General features: G+C 39.3%; 1 protein-coding gene across 1 annotated transcript in view; it reads right to left on the reverse strand.

Annotated features, from left to right (window-relative positions):
* Nucleotides 1-13,874: 13,874 nt before the first annotated feature.
* Nucleotides 13,875-24,621, reverse strand: part of trpc6b (transient receptor potential cation channel, subfamily C, member 6b) — a 36,990-nt gene continuing 26,243 nt past the window's right edge. The window contains exons 8-12 of the mRNA XM_036585007.1: nt 23,493-23,688; nt 21,574-21,777; nt 18,244-18,300; nt 18,060-18,135; nt 13,875-14,684 (exon numbers count right to left, since the gene is read on the reverse strand). Of these exons, the coding sequence (XP_036440900.1) occupies nt 14,548-14,684; nt 18,060-18,135; nt 18,244-18,300; nt 21,574-21,777; nt 23,493-23,688 (670 nt within the window). The 3' untranslated portion in view covers nt 13,875-14,547. The remainder of the gene's footprint in view (nt 14,685-18,059; nt 18,136-18,243; nt 18,301-21,573; nt 21,778-23,492; nt 23,689-24,621) is intronic.

Genomic DNA, 24,621 nt, shown 5'->3' on the forward strand with positions numbered 1-24,621 from the left:
CGAGACCTGTGAAGCCAACCACCACTTCTTTTCGAACTGCCACTCACGCAACGTCACCGGACAGCTGAACACGCTCGGAGGAAAGCGCCAACCGCCAGATCTGTTACGTCAGCTAACAGACGCCTGCGCTGACTAGCATCGCGTTAAGTGATGGGGGGAGAAGGAAGGGCCATCCCACCCACCCAGAGAGAGTGAGGCCAATTGTGCTCTCGCGGACTCCCGGCTACGGATGGCTGTAGCATCACCAGGAATCGAACTCGCGATCTCCTGATGATAGGGCCAAGGCTTAGACGGTTGTACCACTCGGGAGCGATAAGGGGGTCTTTAAAACAGTGTACAACGGGCCTTGCAAGGCAGACGAGGAGACAGGATACAAGCATGGCCATAACTAGCTATGAGGACACAGAAGTCCGGACCTCGGTAGTTTCAGAAGGATTTTTTTTTTCATTTTTCTCCTTTCATGTAATATATAAATTAAATGTAAAAACAGCGCCCTTATGCCGCAGCCACAGTGTCACAGACCTACCTAAGTGGGTAACAAGTATTTATTACGCCGCATTATTCATGATAACGAAATTTGATTTGTTTTCTTGGAGCGCTGTCGCTGTATTATTGCCAATCAAATCCGCCAAGCTCCGACTTATTTTCAATAGAATCCATAGAAAACATGAGACTAAACACTAAACATGAAACACAAGATACAGAAAAAAATGAGCTGTAAAACAAGGGAATAATATACAAACCACAAAAGCTGGGCAACAGAGAACAGCAGTGCTGGCCAGAGAACAATGGAGGCAAAGGGGTATAAACACACTAATGACCAGAGTCAGGAGAGGCTGTACCAGGAGTTGAAACAGGAGGGGCTGGCCTGCTAGCGCTCTTCAGAGCACTGGGGAGAAGCCTCTGACAGCAGCCTGAGGGAAGGTGGAGTCGGACCTCCAACACATCAACACTTCCCATTATTGAAGGTAAACATAGTGATTAACCAATAAAAAGTGTATTCAAACATCTCGAATCTTTCCATTGACAACATTAATTTGTGTGTGTGCGTGTATATATATATATATATTATTGTTAAGTTTAAGTGTCAGTTAGACAATCTGTTTCTAGCTGCTTTTGGACCAGGAAGCAGAACCTCTGTTTTATCTGAGTTTAGAAGGAGAAAGTTACTCGACATCCAGTCCTTTATGTCTTTTATACAGTCCTCAATCTTGCCAACTTTAATTTTATCAACTGGGTCGCTTGCTAAATATAACTGAGTGTCATCGGCATATCAGTGGAAATTTATGCCGTGTTTACTGATAATGGTGCCCAGTGGTAGCATATATAATGTGAATAATACAGGTCCTAAAACAGAGCCTTGTGGAACACCATACTTTACTTTTGCGAGGGCAGATGATTCACCTTTTATATTAACAAACTGATAGCGATCAGAGGTAGGACCTGAGAACTGCAGGAAGTTTCTGGTTTTTGATGATATACTGCACCATTCGAGAGAATTGTACATCTTCAGGTGGATCCTGTTCCCTTCATCCTGTTCCTGTTCTTCCACATCCTCTGTAACATCTGCAAATATTTCCCTGATCTCATTTTTCTCTATCCTAATATCTGAGGAGCATCTGTTCCACTTGAAATAGATGCCACTTTGAATGTATTTGTGAATAAAGGACTGCCTTGCCTTTCAGCACATGGGCAGTACCGTTCAGTCCTCTACGTGTCATAGGAAAAGTGCTCTCTATATATCCTGCTGTAATATGAAAATGATTGGCTCTTACACAGAACTATATCTTTTCAAAGGCCAGCTGTAACCTGGCGTGACAGTGGGGCTCCCACAGACAGTTTCTTTTTGTAATTCCCAAAGTGCTTATCACGGACCATTTCCACCAAAACATCCTCTTGGAGAGCAGGAGGATCGGTTCTAGCAGGTGGGCAGTAGGTGAGGGACTGAACGTGCTGACACTCAAATGGAAATAAGCTACTACTTTGTGAAAATTCTGAGTTGATCCTGCAGAGATCCATTTCAGTGTAAGGGCTGGTTCCAGGGCTGCGGCGCTCTAAGCCACCAGAGGGAGACGACGCACACCTCCCAGGTCCAATCAAGCCCAACGTCCTACACCTGGGCAGAGGGCTTTATAAGCGCAGAGAAGAAGACACACATTGCTGTGTCTCTGTCTCATCATGAGCCAAAAGAAATGGCCAGTAATTTGGGTAAGAGGGCTGAGAGTTTTGCACTCCCCTCACTTTTTGAGTTTCTCCAGCCTCCTCTCGAGATTTCCTTCTCTGCTCTTTGGAGAAAAAAAAAAAACACTTCTTTCTGTTCTGTTTTGGTTCCGTTTCTGTTGGGGAAGTCATTTGTCTTTTTTCAGTTACTTCATTTTCTCTCGACTTCCGAGAAAACCAGTCCCCTGGCGTCCTTTGTTCTTTTTCCCACCTAACAAAAACGGGTGGGTTTACAAATTCGGACAGCTTTAGCAGTAGAGCGCTCGCGCAGCACCAATAGGGCCCGGGTTCGATCCCTGGACTCATCAGGTGCTGAAGTTCTTTAGTTCAGCTCATCCATCTGCTGTACATAAGCTTGGCACTTGAGTCCTGTGTCCCTAAAACCTGTGGGGGCTCACCTGGTAGGCCCTGCAATATAACAGCCTGGGTTCACGTCCTCAGTCTGGCGAGCCATCCACCATTACATTCACATGTTTGCTGATTCATACCTCAATTCTTTTTAATATATAGTTGTATTCAGTCCTGTAAATGATTTTGTTACTGCATGTGAAGGTGACTAAGCAGAGGCAAAGAGGCAGGAAGCCAAAATTTTCAATGAGTTTCTTTTTAAGGAGGTCAGAAAGGAAGTTTGCGATTACTTTTTGGCCCAAAAATTCATAAGACATTCATAGAGGTTCCCCACCCAGTGGTCTCATGCAACAGAAAAAAACCACCTTGTGACCCATTCAGTAGCTTTTCACTTAACGGAGCATAGCATTAACCATTACAGGGGTGTGTAGAGCAACTACATTAGACAAAAACACATTCATTTACAACACTTACAAAACTGACTATCCAACCTGATGGACATAAATCCTCTCAATTTAAATAAACATCAAAGAAACACAGTTAACACCTAGTTTTGGTTCTCTATACCATTTAGATTCACCCTCTAGAAAGGTGCTAAATGGTACATTTTTACATTTCATAGCAAAACATAACATGTACAAATGTGTCAGCTTCCCATTAACCCACCACCCACTGACACGGATCTTAGGAGAGAGTAAAAAGGAAGACAGCAGAAATGTGGAACCTGACAGAGTAGTGCAATGTCAAAGTGTCACAAGAGAAAACTACCCACCGTCATTCTCTTCCCTGCACTCATAGCATTACAGAGCTGACCTTTTTGCGTTTAGCACTGGAACCAAGTCTAAAAGATTGCATGTAGCTCCTATTAATGAAATATTAATACAATTACTTTAACACACAGAGACACTTTCTAAACCACTTATCCTTCTGGGTCATGGGGGGGAGCTGGAGCCTATCCCAGCAGTCAATGGACAGAAGGCAGGAAATACCCTGGACAGGTCACCAGTCCATCACAGGGCAGATACACAGACATACACAATCACACTCACATCTAGGGGCACTTTAGTGTGTCCAATCGGCCTGACTGCATGTCTCTGGACTGTGGGAAGAAACGCACACAGACACTGGGAGAACATGCACAACCCCCACAGAAAGAACGCTGGTCACCTGGCCGGGGATTCGAACGCAGACCCTTCTAGCTATGAGGCCACTGCGCCATACTGTTGCCCAATGACTAACACCACTGACTGATCCTCAGAAAACAGGTAAAAGGAAGTCAGGTGATGTCATCGGTGTAATTTTTTATTTTTTTTTTCAAAACGAGATTTTTTGTTTTGCAGTCACACCAGTGACACAACTCCTGGGGACAACAACTTTAGTCTTTGGGGAAGGCTTTTAACTTAGTGCTGGAATATTGCAGTGAGGATTTGATTGCATTCAGCTGCAGGAGCACTAGTGAGATCAGGTATTGATGCTGGATAATTAGTTCTGGATCACAAACACCCCTCCAACTCATCCCAAAGGTTTGAGCTCCATCATTCTAAAGAATGCGATTCCACTGCTTCACAGCTCAGTGCTGGGGAGCTTCATACCCCTCTGGCCTAGGCTTAACATTGGACATAGTGACCTTAGGCCATGTGTGGCTGCTCCAGACCATCCTGTTCTATTGTCAATGCTTTTTATATGGAGGCAGTACAATGAAGTGTTGAAGAACATTCAGTATAATGGTTTAATTCTTATGTTTGTCCTAATCGTTTATTCTTTGGTGAATGAGATATAAGGTATTAATTAAGACTAACATTATCATAGACTGCAAGAAAATGTCTTTTAATGCTCAGCACGTACTGTCACATTAATAAACTACTTAATAAGATCAACACTAGCACACTGTTTATCATTACTATCATTAGTTAATGATTATTGAGGCACTACTCAATTGTTCAGCAGTACTAAAGTATTTATCAGTATGTAGGTGATGTACAAAGACTTCTGGCGCAGATCTGATGTCACAGCTACAGTGTTTGTTGTGTTTATGTACATCTGGCATTCTGGTTGATTGCAAGGATGTGGGTGTATTATCATAAGGCTGAAGCATTTAAGTAGACAGGGTGATGACTGTGGAACTGGCTATAGCCTAATGTGAAGACAGTATGAGCCATTAGCACAATTGGGAACTGACTCGCCCATCCACTTTTTCACCGGCCTACATAAAAAATCTATTTCTGCCTACAGCACTGGTGCCAAAACATCTTTGTTTTGCCGCCAGCCTCACTTGTCAAGATCTGAAACAATCACCATTATATGTTTTACATAAATACATTGCAAAGTCAGCTGTCGTAACATTCAGTCATTTCACCCCAGAAAGTGTTACAACAACCGACACTGAAGTTAACAAAAAAAAAAAAAACTTGACAGCTACTGCTTTTGGAATAAGCCTTTATACATGTTTATGTAGGTTTATGTCAGTTGGCATTACACTTGCTCCACTCAGGAGCCCACTCATTTAAAAATGTTTCCGGGGGTCCCGTTCCTGTCTTTTGCCTAGAACCCCAGAATCACTAAATCCGCCCCTGAGTAAAGTTGCCCTACATACTAACTGCACCACTGAGGTGGGCAGAAATTTTCGATTGACATTTAGCCATGAGAGGCAGAAGACAAAGTGCTTGAGTTAAACAATGAATGAGACGTGAAAAAGACTTAAACATTACTCAGAAGGTGTTACGGAATGGCAGGGAGGCGGACCCAAGTGTAGAGAATGATTTGGTGGTTGCACATGTTGGAGTTGAGGTAGCTCAGAGCCAGACTCGAATCACCGATGTACTGATTGACAGAGTTACCGCTGTGCCACCGGGAAGCACGGGCACAAACGGGAAAAACACCTCAACGAATGTGAAATAAAAAACGTCGGGAAAAAGGCAAACAAAGGGGACGCTGAAAGCGGTGTGCTCAAACAAAGGCTGAACTAGAAACGTGAAATAAAAGATAATCAGAAAACAAAAACCCTTCCTCTGTGACAAGAGGAAGGTCGACTTTATGTTTCACCTGTTTTTTCTTTGTGGAACAAACACTTGTTTTTCCAGCTCTCTTTCCTTTTCTTTTTGTTTAAATACCCACCTGGGCTAAGAACCCTACTGGTCACCCCTCTACAAAGGTGTGACAAAGGGCTGCTTTTTTGCCCAGCCTTAAGTAGAGGAGTCCACAGGTGTGCCATGTTGGGCCTAATCAGCCCAAGGGCTTCTGGGAATTGGAGTTCCCTGTGCTTGTGGCATCTTGCCTCTGCTAACAGCCGGCAGCGCAGGCTGGGCCTTTACAGAAGGAAAATGATTTTTAGATTTAAATCAGTTCATAATTACAACTTTACATGCATTTATGCATTTTCATCATCTTGATCAAATATTATTCTATACATACAAAAAACATTTTGGCTAGTTAATTACCTCATCAGTGTCCACTCATTAAATCATTTTTGATGACCACTCTAGTAGTCTGTGCTATTCAGGCATAATGTAAGAGAATTTTTATTTCTTGTGGATTTTTTATTTTTATATTTTCTGCGAATGACTTCATTTCCCTTAAAGGATATGAGTCTTAACCTTTTATCTCATCACTACTAATGCTATTACATCACTGCAGCGAGATTAAAAGCTTTCCTGAATAAATCAAGAGTTATAACAGAGACCCTGCACCAGAAATAACAAGTCAAATTCCTCAGGAAACACCAGCTAGAGGTGGAATACGATGTGCATTGTGTGAAAAGAGGAAAAAGAAGAGAAAGCAGGACACTGTTTTATGATGGATGACATAAAAGAGACTTAAGGCGAAAGTGTGATAAATCGGTATCAAAGTGATTTTTAAGACAGGAAACACCTGCATTAGATTAGTGAGACTGGAACACTGAGGCTAAAAAGCATTAGCACATGAATTAAAAATAGAGTCAATAAACATGCGTGTGAATAGAAAACTGAATAGAAAACAGTGTTTAACAAAATACAAACCATGCTCATCACCAGCGTGGTTTATGTAGGAGGGAGGAAATAAATATTCTTTGATAAAAAATGATGATAAAAAATATGTAAATTGAAAACTAAAGTGGTTTATTTTAAACTGATATATATATATATATATATATATATATATATATATATATATATATATATATATAGTGGTGTGAAAAAGTGTTTGCCCCCTTCCTGATTTCTTATTCTTTTGCATGTTTGTCACACTTAAATGTTTCAGATCACCAAATAAATTTACATATTAGACAAAGTAAATTAAACACAAAAAAGCAGTTTATAAATGAAGATCTTTATTATTAAGGGAAAAAGAAATCCAAACCTACAGGGTCCCTGTGTGAAAAAGTGATTGCCCCCTAAACAATAACTGGTTGGGCCACCCTTAGCAGCAACAACTGCAATCAAGCATTTGCAATAACTGGCAATGCGTCTTTTACAGCACTGTGGAGGAATTTTGGCCACTCATCTTTGCAGAATTGTTGTAATTCAGCCACATTGGAGGGTTTCCGAGCATGAACCACCTTTTTAATGTCATGCCACAGCATCTCAATCAGATTCAGGTCAGGACTTTGACTAGGCCACTCCAAAGTCTTCATTTTGTTTTTCTTAAGCCATTCAGAGGTGGACTTGCTGGTGTGTTTTGGATCATGGTCCTGCTGCAGAATGCAAGTGCGCTTCAGCTTGAGGTCACGAACAGATGACTGGACATTCTCCTTCAGGATTTTTTGGTAGACAGCAGAATTCATGGTTCCATTTACCACAGCAAGTCTTCCAGGTCCTGAAGCAGCAAAACAGCCCCAGACCATCACACTACCACCACCATATTTTACTGTTTGTATGATGCTCCTTTTCTGAAATGCTGAGTTACTTCTACGCCAGATGTAATGGGACATGCACCTTCCAAAAAGTTCAACTTTTGTCTCGTCAGTCCACAGAGTATTCTCCCAAAAGTCTTGGGGATCATCAAGATTTTTTCTTGGCAAAACTGAGATGAGCCTTTATGTTATTTTTGCTCAGCAGTGGTTTTCATCTTGGAACCATTTTTGCCCAGTCTCTTTCTTATGGTGGAGTCATGAACACTGACCTTAACTGAGGCAAGTGAGGCCTGCAGTTCTTTGGATGTTCTTGTGGGTCTTTTGTGCCCTCTTGGATGAGTCGTCGCTGTGCTCTTGGGGTAATTTTGGTCGGCCGGCCACTCCTGGGAAGGTTCAGCACTGTTCCATGTTTTTGCCATTTGTGGATAATGGCTCTCACTGTGGTTCTCTGGAGTCCCAAAGCTTTAGAAATGGCTTTATAACCTTTTCCAGACTGATAGATCTCAATCACTTTGTTTCTCATTTGTTCCTTAATTTCTTTGGATCGCAGCATGATGTCTAGCTTTTGAGGATCGTTTGGTCTACTTCACTTTGTCAGGCAATCACTTTTTCACACAGGGCCCTGTAGATTTCTTTTTTCCCTTAATAATAAAGACCTTCATTTATAAACTGCATTTTGTGTTTACTTGTGTTATCTTTGTCTAATATTTAAATTTGTTTGGTGATCTGAAACATTTAAGCGTGACAAACATGTAAAAGAATAAGAAATCAGGAAGGGGGCAAACACTTCTACACACCACTGTATATCTTTTGGATTTTTTCTGCCTCATTTGTCACTTAATACATTTTTGTTGTCTTATCACTTGTCATTTTTTGTACATCTGCCTCCTACAGCTGAATGTCTATCAGAAAGTTCTGTACTCGTAGTGATCTACCCAGTGCTCCATTGCTGCTGTCCACACTCAGTGTTGCTTTGGTGCTTAAATTCTACCAGAAAGCAGCGATTTGTAAATCTACTTCCATCTGTATTTGAATGAAAACAATACAAACACAAGATATTTAATGTTTTATTTATATCAACTTATTTAATATATGCTCATTCTGAAACTGATGCCGGCAGCATGTTCCAAAAACATTGAGACAGATGCAATTTAACAATATAAGCATTGTGAAATGCTAAAAATAAATCATCATCTTTAACATGTGATGCAATCACCCTCGGGAATAAAACAAATATCCAGGAAAGGCTTGGTCCTTTGTGAGCAAGGATGGTTGAGGCTTCGCCGCTTTGCCAAAAAAGCATCAGGGAATCTGGAGTAATATCCGGAGAAAACCACAACTTATTGCCCGTGACCTTCGATCCCCTCATTGTCATATAACAAGAGCGTCCAGAAACGCCGCCGACTTCTCTGAACTCAGGCTCATCTGAAATGGACTGATGCACGGTGGGGTCTGATGGGTCAGTATTAAAGGCTTGTTATAGTTGTAAATCAACTGTGTCTGAGCAAAGAAATCAGGCTGTATTGAAAAGAGCTGACATCACTGCAATCATCCACTGATGTGTGTGTTGATGGTACAGTATACCGTACTGTGGTTTGATAACTCAGAGGATCTATTTTCAAAACTACTTTTAACAAAAAAAGTCAACTCCGTGAGATCAGTGCTCGGAACCAAAGAAACCCCACGAGGGCATAAATAAGCATGTGAAAGTGTCTAGTAAGCATTTCCGGAAGTATTACTCATTCTCAGCTGTGTTTAAAGATAGTGGTTACAGATGTGAAGGGGTCATATGGGAATGGGATTCTCAGTTCCCTTGTTTAAGAGGTAGGGAAGGCTTATCATGTGTCATGTGGGAATGGGAATCCCTTTCATAATAACCAGAGATTTTATTTATTTATTTATTTATTTATTTTTTTTAGTGTCGAGACCTCATTGCACCTCATTCCCTGTAGGAAACCAAAATGTTTCCAACCTAATAAATGTTTCCTGTGCACATTTTTCCCTCCGGATCTTCTGAAATATGAGGTCAATAAGGGGTTGAAATTTGAAGTTACATTTGTGCTACCAGCAGGCTAACACTCCTGTTCACTGAAATGACGTGACTTGAAAATCTACTATTAGACACTATTATTTACCAAAAATCAAATATAGGCTACTACTGCCAGAGCTCTAATCACATTTGACAAAGCTTGGTGGTTTGCGTGGGGTATTTTGATGAAGTTGCCAATCTAATGATGTCAGTTCAGTGCCCACTACACTGACGACACAACTTCATAGGTCTACAGGAAATGGTACAGGCATGGTGCTATGGTGCTTTGCAGCAGTGGCAGTTCTCAGGGACCCCCAGACGGTCCACATTTTTGCTTTACGTGGTGTGAGTTGGGTTGGAGCAAAAATGTGGCCTGTCTGAGGGTCCCTGAGGACCAGTTTGAAAACCATTGCTTTACATGATGAAGCAGGTATAGTTGACACATTTGAACTTGTTGAAGTAGTTGCCAAGTTATTTATTTTTAAGGAGATATTCCTGAGGAGACGACATATAAGACAGTCCTAACAACCATACAAGAGCTGGTAGAGCTAGACCATCAAAACTGTCACCACAGATAAAACAGTGCTTTCATCTTTGAGAGATGGGCGACAATCAAACTGTACTCCTGTTTCAGATCTGGAAAAAAAGCACAGGTGTTTCCGTCCATCCTCACATTGAAAGAAGACAACTCGATGCTCTGAGTCTGAAAGGATGTTAGACACACAAAAAAAGTGGAAACCAGACAAAGAAGCTGCTGGTGTTCTCAGAACAATGGACTGGCCACCCCAGTGTCCAGACCCCAATATCATTGAATGTGTTTAAGTTAGTCGGATCATGAAACACATAAAATGCAACCAATGCAACCAACTTCTAAGATTAAACTTTGGAGCTGTGGAAAAAAGACCCTGAAGATTTTTTGTAAAATCGAAAGCAAGTCGCCCAAAAATAATGGAAGCTGTAATAAAGGCAAACAGTGGACTTAATTAGTACTAAAAATGTCACATTATGCTTAGTTGTTGTGTAATTTTCTGATAAATATGTTTTTCTTCTCCTGACATGAAAAATGAATAACTTGGTTAGTAGACGTTTAACTTAAAATGAAATAAATGAAGGGTGGTCTCTGACTTTTGCACAGCACCGTATATAGTAGGTGTAGGTGATGACTAACTAGTGTAGGTACAATGTTCCTAATGAACTGTCAGCTTGGTGAAGTAAAATCATAAAACATTTCATTTTGAATGTTGCAAGGCCGGCGTACGAGAACTATGAGGCACTTGAGCTGAGTGGGCGTATCAGAAATGGAGCTTTGATGTGAAATGAGTCAGTGTCTTTGAAAGCAATCATTAAACTTTGACCCCAGCCCACGAGTATACATGTTTTTTATTGTGAGAAACCAGGAAGGTCAGATCAAACTGTACATGGACATTCAAGTGGGTTTAGGATTTGACATAAGTAATAGGTTTCTGATGTACAAGCCTAATACCTCAAATATTGTTTCATGAGTGTTTTGATATGGCCTATAATGTATTTTTTACATCCATTCATGGCAGAGTGGTACAGGATAGGCATTTAAGGCAAAAGAGCACCCAAGGACTTACCATTATCGACGTTACATATAAAAACTCAGACTACATGTTAGGTTCCCTGGTCATATTTGAACGAGAAGCTGACTGCAGCTTCGCAACTTTTTAGTGTTTGAATTGCAGATTGAACGTATCAGGAAACCAGCTGGAGTGATTTATAAATGCAAATCAGTCCATTCGTCTCCAAATTTTCAGAATTATTGCTCGTCTTAAATCTCTCTCTTTGCCGTTTCGTTAGCTACTTGCTAGTCAAGACTGTTGTCTGCATTGCTATGGTGAGCAGCAGCAGGTCTTCAGGGTTAAAGGGTGAATTAGCAGTTCTACAATAACTCCAGAGTTTAAGACCATTTACTGTTAAACTGTGTTGAACGATCAGCAGAGCTTTATTTTACTGTAAAGGAGGATTATTTTATTTTTACCTACTAATCTAATTCTGCTGTAGGGCCACAACAGGACAGTAAAAGAGTGTAAAAGGGTGATGGCCAATTAGTGTAGGTACCTAATGTAAAGACTTAAAACAGATATAATTTTGGATGTTGTAAGGCCTGCATACAAGAACTTCACCCAATGTACTCGAGCTGAACTTGCACAGTGAGTGTATTTGAAATGCAGCTGTCTGCAGCTTTGACTGCAGGCATTCATGGCAGAGTGGTACAGGATAGGTAAAATAGCCAGATTTAGCACTATTTTAACATTAGAAACATTACATATGAAAACTCAGACTACATGTTAGGTTCCCTGGTCATTTTGGATAGTAAATAAAATGGCTGTATATGCATTGCGGACTCTGGTTCCTATTACCGCCACCTTAAAGACCTCTAAGTCTGTGAATTTCTCTACAATAAACGTGTAAAGATCTCAGTGATTGAATTATGCAGACATTTTGAAGAATTAAGAGATCTGGGGCTACAGCTGTCTGTGGCCAGGAGTCCAAGAGAGCACAGTTGGCCTCGCTCTCTGGGTGGGTAGAATGGCCCCCTTCTTCCCCCATCCCTCAACGCAATGCTAGTCAGTGTTGACGTAACAGAACTGACGGTTGGTACTTTCCAATGACGTTGTGTGAGCGTCGTAGGTCTCGGAGGAAGCCTGTGCTAGCCTTCGCCCTCCTAGCGCTGGTAGTATCGTGTAATTGGGGGAGTCCTAACTAGTGGGTGTAATCAGAGACGACTAAATTGAGGAGAAAATTGGGGAAAAAAAATCCAAATTTTTAGCTATATAGCTGTTGGTAATACATGTTTTCTGTTCTGGAAAGACACTTGGATGACAACTACATGTCCAGAGTTTGCAGCATAGAAGTTTATTTTCATAATTCCATGTCCTGAAGCGTAAGTAAAGGTCAATTTCAGCATTTGTTGTGGACCCTGATAAACATTTGATACACTGATGCAGCTAAACATACTCATTTAAATACAGCAGCACACTGTGCAGAGCTCCTCTCTGTTGGTACATGTTAAGGGCTGGTTTATGATAAGGGCAACACAATCAAAGATAAATAATAAATAATAAATAAATGAATGTGAACCTGATTCAGCAAAGATATGATTTTCAGTATAAACCTGAAAAAAATGTATGTTTTTCTAGCAGTTGTATTTCAAGTGTGAAGTGTTGTACATAGCTGGTAAGTTAAGTGCAGAAGTAGAAAGTACCAAATTATGCTTACTCTCGTTTCTGTACACTCTTGAAAAAAGATGGTTCTGCAAGGGTTCTTTTTTGGTTCTATATAGAACCATGAACAATTAAAGAACCATTTGCATGATTAAAGGGTTCTTTGCATGGTTCTTCAGACTGATGGAGAATGTGTTTCATATGGTTCTATACAAAACATTTCTGAAAACGGTTCTATATAGCACCAAAAAGGGTTCTGCTATTATCTCAGGATTATTTTTTATTTTATTATTACTTTATTGGAAACAGATAAACTTTGGGTATATAATCACCTAATCAGGAAATGCATGTAGATTTATGCAAATCTTTTGCTTACACAGTTCAGACTATTCAGTCTCTCAATTTTTTCCCCTTTTTTCTAGTTTCATTGACTTTTGTTTGCACATATACAGAAAAGTAATTAAATTCTCAAGTAGTTTTACAATAAACTACTTATTTATTTTTACTTAAGTAATTCCCTTTATTAATACTTTACTTGTACTCAAGTAAACACAGTCTTTTTATATAAAGAGGAATTAAAATCTCTACATATTTAAGTCGTTAAGATGTAAACTGTCATTCAGAGCGATTTGATGGGAAATGATTCAAGAGAAACTTGCTGATTAGGTGTCTTTACAGTGGTGGTGATATGAACCAGTGGTTGTGTTGTCTACAACATGAATATAGCCATAACCAGTGAACTTACTCGTCTTCAGAGGTTTTAATGTAATGTTGATGATGGTAAAATAGGGATAAATCTGGAAAAATATTTTCTTAACCTCTTATTCTACAGGGTATATTTTGGTTTGTCCATCTGAATTTACATGACCAAATTGTAAGGCAAATTATTCAGTAACTGCATGAAATAAATGTACATTTTTATTTTATTTATTTATTTTTTGTAAAAGCTCACCTCAGATTAACAGGACGTGTTTTATGATCCTACACATATTGCTATATGCTCACAATTTACTGCTGAAAGCCAAAAATCTTAGACGCTCTGTATTTTTTTATAAAAATAATTTTTACAGAGCAGATCACTGAACAGTTTATAGATTATAGCCCAGATTTGTGAAAAAATGGGTCGACTTTCAGTAGAAAAAAAAATTGTGAGTTCAGCTTCTTTTATTATAAGGGTTTAAAATGACATAACCCATCTATTTGACTGTAAAGAAGACAGTTACAGCTCTCATACGACCCCCACCTTTTGAATGTAGCTTATGAAATATGAAAGTTATGAAGAATATGACGAAGTGCGTTTTGGAACCACCGGTGGTCCCAAGGAGCTGAAAAGGTTACGGGATTTATTTTGCCCCACAATGCCTTATATGTACAGTTACGCCATGAATGGTTTTTAAAATGATACTTTTTAGGCCAAACCTTTACCTCGAGTCTGAAGTAAAACAGTGTCTCAGACTTGTATGTAAAACATGTCTCACGTACTTTCTGTGAGGGAGCTTTTAGAGGTGGACGTCTGGTTCCTATCACCACCACTGTGAACAATTCTGACTCTGTGGCTAAGTTTCTTTAGAACAAAGTGGAGTTCCCCTTTAAGTAGGAATTTTCAGTACTCTTTCCACCCCTGTAAGTGATTAAACCTAAAATTATTCACCCCAACTCAATGAAATCAATCAACCTGAATTTAAACTCATGAATTCAGTGGTTCGAACAGCCACAGAGCGTAAACACTGAGGTTATAGAGGTTTCTTTCTGTGACTCTGTAAATGATTCTCTGCAGTTATTTACAGCTATAAAAATAGCTCATGTCCCTGTTATCAAAGATTTAGCATTTCCGATTATCTAATCTGTGCAACTCCTAAACCCTCTGCTGTTTCAGTCCCACAAACTGGCCTGCCAGTTGCAGCATTCAGCCATGACCCCCTGACTGGGCCTGACTAATGGTTCTGTTGCCTGCTCAGTGCTTCCCCCAGTCTCTTCATCAGCTCCGCAAACTGCTCGGTCTCATGAGACTTCTCCTCCAAGAGCTCGTAACGTAAACTTGAGATGTCCTGCTTTATTTCCTTCAGTTCCCCTGTGAAGAGAAGCAAACTGTTGGTGACTGTTATAGAGATTCTGTGTAACACACATTCCACACATTCTCAATGTCATGTCATGGTTTAAAAGAATCCCTAGATAGCTTAGAACTGAGTTTCCCAACCTTTTCTAACTTGTGGCCCACAAACCTGACCATAAAAGCTTCTTGGGCCCACAAGATTTATCCAATCAGACCATTTAACGTGCAAACAAATAATACAAAAATCATTGCAGCCTGTCAGTTTTGCTTGATTTTATAATTTAACACAATGTAATAAATGCAAAAAACATTTTCTATGCCACCTTATGAGTTAGCTGATGTTTGGCAGCTGCCAGATGACATGCTGAGGAAATTTAAGTTCCCCCAATGTCTAGCTCAGTTCAGGTTCATATTTGTTTAGCCTCCAATTTATGGCATAATTTATTTGGCATCAAAGCTTTATATAAATAAAGACCTGAGCATACAGCACAGAGTGGTAGTGACTCGTTTTCTGTTCTCATTCATTCACAGAGTGAGAGTCTATTTATGTGGCATATTTGGATGTCATTGACTTCATTCGATCACATATATTACTAATGATATTTTGCACAACATGATTTTTCGAATGGCCGAAATGCGACAATTTTATTCACACCCTCTGATATATGTGAACTTCCGCTGATGACATTTGCCTTCTGCTTTCTCACTGACTGTGTTAGGATCTCCAAAATCAGCTCAAACGGAGCCCAAACTGAGTCAATCAATCAATCAACCTTTATTTAAACTCGGAACACATTGAGGGAGACCCTCATTTACAATGTAGCCGAGTAATACAGGAATCAGGGATTGAGAATTGTACAGGAAAAAAAATAAATCAAATACTATGATTAAATAATTTAAAAAAAGTAAAATTTAATAAGAAGGTACCAATAAACTGTTAAATCAATAAATTATTAAAATTACAATACAGTAATTTATCAAGTAACAGCAGATAAGGATAAAATAAATAAAAACAAATTAATGAAATAAAAGAAATGGATGTAAAACAATAAACTGACAATAATAAAATAAATAAAAAGAATACTAATAAAAGAATAAAAACACTGATAAAAAGTAAAGAAATAAAAGTACAAAAGCAAAAAAGTAAAAGTAAAAAGTATCAAACATCTGAAATGTTTTCGAAAGCTCTCAAAGTTCCAGCTCTGTAATGAGGTGGTGAAACACTCTGCTCCTCTCATTTCCATTCTGGAAAAGTCCATTCACTGTCATTATGTACCCATTTCACGAGGAGCAAACGAGGCCTTTGTCACGAACATATTCTGCCCATTTGTTTGTTTTTGCGGTGGTGAGATAAGGCTTGGTACTCAGTATACGGTGGCTGTTATGCCTGTAAGTGCTCCAGCCTCAGGATATTTCTTTTGGAATTACCCTGTTTGTAACCATTTATCCATGACTGATGAATTCCAGATGAACAAAAAGAGAAACATTGTACTTTGTCTTGCACTAATAATGTAAACACAGCTAGCATTTTATCATGAATGAGGTCGACCTACATATTTTGGACAAAAAGTTTGTCATATTTAAATAATATTTCTGGTTAAAAAAGGGTACCACTAGCAGTCCCACTGCAGTACACTGGGGGGCTGTGGCCCAAAGGATGACCAATGGCTTAGAGGAATGTTTTGGCAAATAAAACTCTATACACAAAAAATCAAAAACACATTGTTTTCCTCTTACCCTGTTTGATTCAAACCGAAACTATGAGGTTAACATTGCTAACATATACTAATAGTCAAAGATAGTCAAAGGTCACCCACATCTATTCTGTAAATACATCCTCAAAACATCTCAACCCACTCAAAGTGGAGAATTTTAAAGCTGGAGAAAATAGGATCCAGGAATTGTGATCACTACAACACAAGTAAAGTAATTTTATTTGCTCAAAGATTTGACCACCCACATGTATCTTCTGACTTTTTATATCCCTGTTGTCGGAAGAAAACCTTGTATCTCCAAAATGGTAACTTTACAGGAGAGAGAAAAACCTACTTTCCTTTTAATGTAAGTCAATGGAACCAAATTCACACACAATGCAAAGAGCAACAAGTATTTTCAAAATATGTCAAAAACTCAAAAACAACAAAAATGGAGATTTTTGTTGGATGAGGTTTTCTTCCGACAACAGCGATATACAATGTAGATAGTTGTCGGTGATCAATTCCAAAAAATAAATTCTTTAAGTACTACTTTAAATACATTAAATACATTTTAAATACATTTTATGTCAAAATCTAACCTGAAAACTGTGATATATCAGGCAGGGTTTTCATAACCACTTAATTTAATAGCCTTCTGTGAGCTTTTAGTGCTATTAAACTTTATTAAAATTGACTGATACACCAATGACGATACACATAAAGAGCTTGCACATCACAGACACTGTCCCAAATGCAAAGGTTTAAACTTAACCCTCAAAATTTTCCGGCTCTACAGATGTGCATGTTGTTTAGGTCTTTAAACTGTGGACTGTGAAGAGGACTACAGGGCTTAATGTGCCATTTGGGACGGGGCTTTAAACTACACGGGTGTTGTGCCAGATTCCCTCTTCCCTTTGTGTGCATGCATGTCACGTAGGCTTATGGATGCTACACATTACATCTGCAGTGTTTGTAGTTTCTGTCTATAAAACACTGTTAACCTTGAATTTTTGAAACAACAGAAATTACGAATCTAATCTAGTGTCCATTTACATTTCCATTACATTACAGTTTAATGTATATAGGGAGTCGGATTCTGTGAGGGAAATTCGGAATTTGGCTGTGCAAAGTGAGCGCCCACAGCGTTCAGCTACATGGAGACGTTGTGTGTCCTAAAACACATCAAGTCTGTGCGACATCAGTGAAGACCTGGACATGGTTTGAGTGGAGTCAAGGGGACTTTTGGGGATGTATTTAAAGAAAAGATTTGGGTGACTACTAGTGTTTACTAGCAATGTCAGTCTCTTAACTCCAGCTACAAATAAGCAAAGTTTGAACTCAAATTACTCAAATTACATCTGCGGTACGTGGAAAACATTACATTCGATTTTTGCCAAACCACCTCTTTAAAGAAACTGTTAGAAACCCAGGTCTTACAAGAAGAATCTAAAGGAAAGACTTTTTTATCTTACATGTAGCTCCTTTAAAATCAACTGAATATATAAGTCTAGGCCTGGTTACATCTGCAAAAGTTACACAAAAATAAAACAAAAAAAGCTGCGACTCTGTTCCACTGATTATATACATTTTATGGGCAGCTATTTTTGAAATTCGGCTTGAAACTGGGTGAAAGGAGAGAAGTATAGCATAAAGAGCATTATGGATGTATTCCAATACAACATAAAACACACCATACCTTCATTGACTTCATCACTCTCTTTGTCCATCTGTGCTTTGATGATGTATCTTTTGATGAGTCGTTTCATGATCCTCTGTTGAGGAAACAGACGCAAATAATGTCAAAGGTTTACATTATGCAATAATGACTGCATTTTACAAGGCCTGGTTTAAATAGGGATATTTTCATCAAGAATATTTACCCGATAACGACTTGATCGGGGTGATCCTCTGTAATTTGAACCTTTTTGTTTGCCCATCTGAAATTAAAGCAACACATGTTGTAGGTATATCAATATGAATCCGCTGTCAGCGACTTTCCTTGTTATAACATTAACAAGCCACTATGGGGCGCCATTTACCCACAGTCAGTGGCAATGTGAGATCACAGACCAGTGCTCTGTTTGTTTAAGTGGTAGAAGTGATTATATGAGTCCTTTCTTACACTGATGAGTCACAGTGTACACAGCTTCTGATTTGAGGGTGGAACAAATTCTCAAACAAGGTCTAAAAGCAATTGTATAGTCTTATGTACCCTTTAGGAGCCACGGCGACTGGTGGACTAATTTTTGGATTTTAGAATATCAACCTTACAGCAGCATCTGCTAAAACGTCTGACATATCGTCACTGTCCAAAAAAAATACCAAGTATCTCCAAAACTGTAACTTTACAGTAGAAGGTTAAAATGACCCTCAAACCGTTCTTAAGAAGAAATTTCTTCCTAAAACCCACTTACACAGTTTTGACTAAGATTCTGACTCAGCAATGTTCTCTTATCTGAGATTTGTTCTTAGATAAGAACAGAATCTACACACTCAAGAGCACGAAGGTGTGAACAGTCCTGCGCTTTAAGACTGCATCATGAATCTGACGTAGACTTTTCCTTCGGACCTTTTTCAAGAACCATTTTAAGAAAAAAATTAGGAATATACGGGTGAATGAGGTGTTCTTAAATTTTAGTGGTTGTTAATGTAAAGTGATTTCATTCCAAGTCATTTTTGAGCATTTCTATTGGGTCATTCATCTGTTCAAATGATGTAGAAAAATAAAAGCAGGGAGAAAAAGTTAAGTGACCCTTATTAGTCCCACAATGGGAAATTCACCTCCGGATTTGGCCAGAGCGAACGGTAAACTCCTATGTCTCGTTTGTCTGGCGGAATAGTGAAGTTACAAGCCTATAAACACTTGGCATTCAGTTTATGCTGATCTGCTGCTCGAGAATAGCCCTGAGTGTATTTGCTGTCGTTTTTTTCTTTGTAATGAGACAAATTAAGGATTAAAGGCAGAATGGAAAACTTATAGGAAGTCATCTTTAGTCTCATCCAGTTAGCTTGTGCATGGGAGTTTAATACAGTTGACTCGTATTACATAAACCTCTATTAAGATTAAGATTAAGTGACCCTTATTAGTCCCACAACGGGTAAATTTCACTTCTGCATTTAAACCCATCCGTGCAGTGAAACACCACATACACACTAGTGAACACACACACTAGGGGGCAGTGAGCACACTTGCCCAGAGCAGTGGGCAGCCCTATCCTCAGCGCCAAGGGAGCGGTTGGGGGTTAGGTGTCTTGCTCAAGGGCACTTCAGTCACATACTGCCAGATCAGGGGATTGAACCGGAGACCTTCTGGTCACAAGGCTGGTTCAAGTTCAATATTTCTGCACAACTGAATCATTAAGATGTAATCAAAGTTATTCAGAGCACAGTTTCTCAGAAGCAATTTAGTGCTAAGATGATCTTAACTGGTAGAGAGAGTGTTCACTGTGATGCTCACTGGGAAACCCAGTCCAGAGTGGTTCAATGTTGTTGTGTTTTTTTCTCGGCCCACAGTGGTGATGAGAACCAGGGGTCATGGTGTCTAAATGCAAATATAGGCATTCATTTACTATCCAAATTGATATTGCTGATAACAGTAAAATTGTGGTAAAACTGAAAAAATACATTTTCTTTGGGGAAATGGAGGCGCCAGAAAGGGCTGCTGCCATAGACAGACCACTTTTGGTTCCCTAAAGAACGTTTCAGTGGATGGTTTGTGCTTTAGAGAGACATTTGTATAAGTAATAAGTGTGAGTGTGTTGAACCTTTTTAAAGTAATGTAAAGGTTCTAGGAAGAATGTATTTTAAAAAATGTATTAGGTCAAAAACAAAAGATGTGTGGAAATGTATGAGTGTTTCAGACGTCTGGTTCCCACGGAGCCCCAGAGGGGATGTGGGTAAAAAAAAATCATTAATTCAAGTGCACATTTTGCAGTTCATATGCATGTTTTCTTTTATATATGGTCACAATTTCTTAAATCGTTCTCTCCTTTTCTTTTAATCATGGTCATGTTTTATTTTTAACTAAACGCACATTGTTAGTTTTTTTGATTTGTGCACAAACAACATAAATGTAGTAGATACAGGCTGCTAACAGCTCCCTGACACTGTTTTGATGTGTTAGATTGATGAGATAATGGACAGAGACGCTCATTAGGTCTGATTTTGATTTGGGGGGTTATGAGGAAACTGCAGTTCCTCTTCACAGCGAACGGCCCTCAATGTTTCTGCTCCTGCGTCAGTGTTAGAGACCATCACACAATCACAGGAAGAAATGATCAGCATTTCAACATCCTCACATTAATACACCGATCATGCATAACATTATGACTCACTGAGCGTCGAAACAAGGAGGTGGTCATAATGTTATGTCTGGTCAGTGTATATCTACATCTAACCTGTGTGTGTTTAATTTGAGTTTGTTGAAACGTTGACACTGATCGTTTCTTCCTGTAATTGTGTGATGATCTCTAACACCGTAGCTAACCCTAACCCTAGGAGCAGAAACAGGGCTAAGCGGCTGCGCTGCATCTATATCTCCGCTAAATAATCATTAGAAAGTGCAGTTTAGTGAAGATTGTGGTTGTAGTTTATTGTCTTTCTTCATTTCTCCACCAAACTGCAGCTGCACTGATGAGTCTGTGGGCCGTTTGCTGTGAAAAGGAGCTGCAGTTTCCTCATAACCCCCCAGACCTGATGAGCATCTCTGTCCATTATCTTATCAATCTAACATATCAAAACCCGTCAGACAGTCTCAGAGAGCTGTTAGTTACTTCTGCACAGGACAAATAACAGAGCCTGTAGCTACTACATTTATTTTGCGCACGAATAAAAAAAACAAAAAAAACAATGTGCGTTCAATTAAAAATAAAACAAGATCTTGATTAAAAGAAAACGAGATCGAATTGGAAAATCGTGATTGTGAATTAAAAAAAAACATACACACGAAGTAAAGAAAACATGCACACTATTAAAAGAAAACGGGGGAATGATTTAAGAAATTGTGACCATGAATAAAAGAAAACGTGCAAAACGTTCACTTAAATTAACAATTTTGTTTTTTTAATCTCCGTCCCCTCCGGGGCTCTGCAGGTTCCTGTTACCCCTGCTGTGAATTATTCTGACTTGATAATTTCTCTATAACAGAGAAATATTCAAACAATTCTTCTGGTTTTAAAGCCCAGGCTCAGTCTGGTTTGCCTCTGTCTCACTTCATTGAGCTCGGTGTCCTCCTTTCCTCCATCCTTGTGTCCGTGCAGAGGCATCAGAAGGGCCTGCTTGATCTTCACGGCCAGGCTGACCACAGACTTGGGGCTGGGAACGAGGTTAAAAGGCACAGGCAAAGTCCCACCTTCCTCGAAGTATGAGAACCATAGCTTTGCTCTGGCAAACTTCCACTCCACATCTGCATCATCCTGCCAGCCAAAACGGAGGACTAGGTTAGAGATGTGGTCTGCAATGTGTGCAGTGCTGAGAATGATCCACCACCCAAATAGTACCTGCTCTGTGAGGGTCCATGGGGGTCATGACCACTGAATAACAGGGTAAAAGGGGCTAACAAAGTATGCAGAGAAACAGATGGACTACAGTCTGTAACTGTAGAACTACAAAGTGCACCTATATAGTAAGTGGAGCTGATAAAATGGACAATGAGCGTAGAAACAAGGAGGGGGTCATAATGTTATGCCTGATTGGTGTAAGTGCATTATAATTATGCACAGCTCATTATCTATTTATTTAAAAGGCATCGTAATGAATGGTGACATTAGTGGTACTACGGTATGCTGATAAGTAACAAAAAACCTAGCTGTAGATCATAAGTACAGCTTTCTGAAGCATTTTTGGAGTTTATAAATATGCTCACAATGCATTGCTACCAAGTTGCAAAGAGTTACAAGCGCATTTATAGTGGTTTATAAGTGCAGGCTTCATAGAATGTGTTACCAAACCCGAGCCGGTTTATGAGGAGTCTGGCCACTTCCTATTTCTCCCGTTATATCAAAAACAGGACTGCTGAACAGCAGAGGGTGCCCGCGAGGGAGACCTCAATGAATGGGAGTGAATGGAGCTCAACCTAAAATAGCCTCTAATCACTCGCCCAGAACTTTCCTTTAACTTTAGAAAGTAGAAGGATGGATTTCACTACAAAAGCAAAGAAATCTCACCTGTATGTTTCCTTTTTTCTAAACGGGTTTTGGGCAGCAGAACGTTGGCATTACTGCTATTGACTGCTGATTGGTTGGTAAGCGGAGCAGCTCATTGGCTGTTTGCGCTCACAGACGTCATGAACGTACATGAGGCGCCATTTTAAACTCCTATAACTCGAGTTTAAAAGCTCTTAAAAATATAACAGCGGTGTTAAAATGTTTTATGCTGCTCTGTGTTCAGGAAATGAATGTATTCTTTAATATTAAAAATGTTTCAGCATTTCTAAACTAGAATTTTGCTCAAATGCTCCCTATCAACCCATTCATTTTGGACTCGCTCGGGAGCGCCCTCTAGCGTCTGAGAAAACCGGAAGACATTGCAGACTGGTAATTCTACTCTCTACAAGTTCTCTGACCAAACCTTTTTAAAGGCCAACATGGTTTAAAATGTTTACATTTTTGTTTTAATAATAAACGTTTACCAGTGTTTTCAAGAATTATACATAAATTAAGTAGCCAAAAAACATTTTGTCACTGTCCAAAGAAAAACAGCCCTCTCTTAAATGATGACTTTACAGGAAGGGCAAAACTTTCTTTATTTTACATTAACTTACATTGAAAGTAAGGAGATTTTATTAAATGCAATTTTGGACAATTTCTATTGGTCCAATCATCATGAATTTTTTGCTCAGCCAATATAAAGGACAGCTACTGAGCTCAAATTTTGCAGAAAACTAAAAATTGCCAAAAAGATGGAGATGGAGAAGAGATGTTTTTACTTTTTTCTTTCTTTAAGACAGTGACGAATTAGGAACCTTTATTTTTAGGAATGTAGTGGAACTGCTTGAGAGGGATCATAAGTTACTGACTGATGTTTACCAGGAACCTTCAGTCTTGCTGGGTTTTAAGGATTTAATGAGTTGGATAGTGTGTAAGTGTGTGTGTGTGTGTGTGTGTGTGTGTGTGTGCACAGTCCTGATTACCTCAATTTCCTGAAACGAGCTGTTGATCATAGCAATGAGCATGTTGAGGAGGACAATCACCATGGTAACGTTGTACACTCCATACAGGACGTAGCCAATGTTTTCGATGAACTTGTGCCCGTTGTTAATGACCACAGATTTGACCTCAGAAAGTCCAAAAATAGCCCAGAATAACGTTTTAAAGCTCTCTTCGACACTGGCGAGAGAAAACCAAGAGTCATATATTGCGTGTGCCTTCAAAAGAGTAAACCCTATAAAACCAAACACTTGGGTCATTAACTGTGCTTGCTAGCTTGAAGAAGGTCAAACAAAAGTAAACAGGTCACTTCACAGGACACCTAAACAGGATTCTGCTGCTTATCTCTCTCAAGGAATAAGATTCTAGTTATTAATAAAACACCTTGGAATGTGGGACCTTTATCCATCATTAAAGCTGCATGCAGACGTACCACAGCCTGTGTTTTAAAGTCACTATCAGGGATTTTACAACAGCAGAGTCACTCGATTATCTGAAATGGTTAATGAGGATTTGCAGGACGTTAAAATGCCAAAAATGTATCTGTAAAACTTTTGTAAACTTCTGTCTACTGTGCCATTACATATCCAGTCTCGTGTCTCCAGTCCACTCATTGTGAGTCATTCAATTTGCCAGACGCCCACTGGCAGTATGTCTTTGTGTCTCACTGCCAATGACTTTCTGATGTGTGCGTCTGTGTGACAAACTAAGGCATGACCATGCTAGGAAATCACCAGGGAAATGTCTGAAAACATTCATCAAAGTCTTGGTACTTGAAAATACCAGCAACTGGCTGAGTGTCTTCCTCAGCCTTCAGTCATCATTTGATAGGTGTTTAAGGGGTTGAAACAAACATGTACATTACCTGTCAAAGGTTTGGGGACAACTACCTTTTCAAAATGTGTTTAATAATTGAGCATGTTTTAATTGTTAGTTTGCAATAGCTTAACATGTCTTACTATTTTTTGGCAAAACCTAAGGAACAACTGACAAAAGTACTGTCTCGAGAATAACAAGAAATCCCACACATTTATCTCCTTGTATCAGCGCTCAAACCCTTCATTTGTCCAAACCACCTTTAGACCAAACGATTTTCAGTACATGCTTTTTGTT

The sequence above is a fragment of the Colossoma macropomum genome, unplaced genomic scaffold (assembly GCF_904425465.1).
Source record: "Colossoma macropomum unplaced genomic scaffold, Colossoma_macropomum, whole genome shotgun sequence".
Lineage (NCBI taxonomy): Eukaryota > Metazoa > Chordata > Actinopteri > Characiformes > Serrasalmidae > Colossoma > Colossoma macropomum.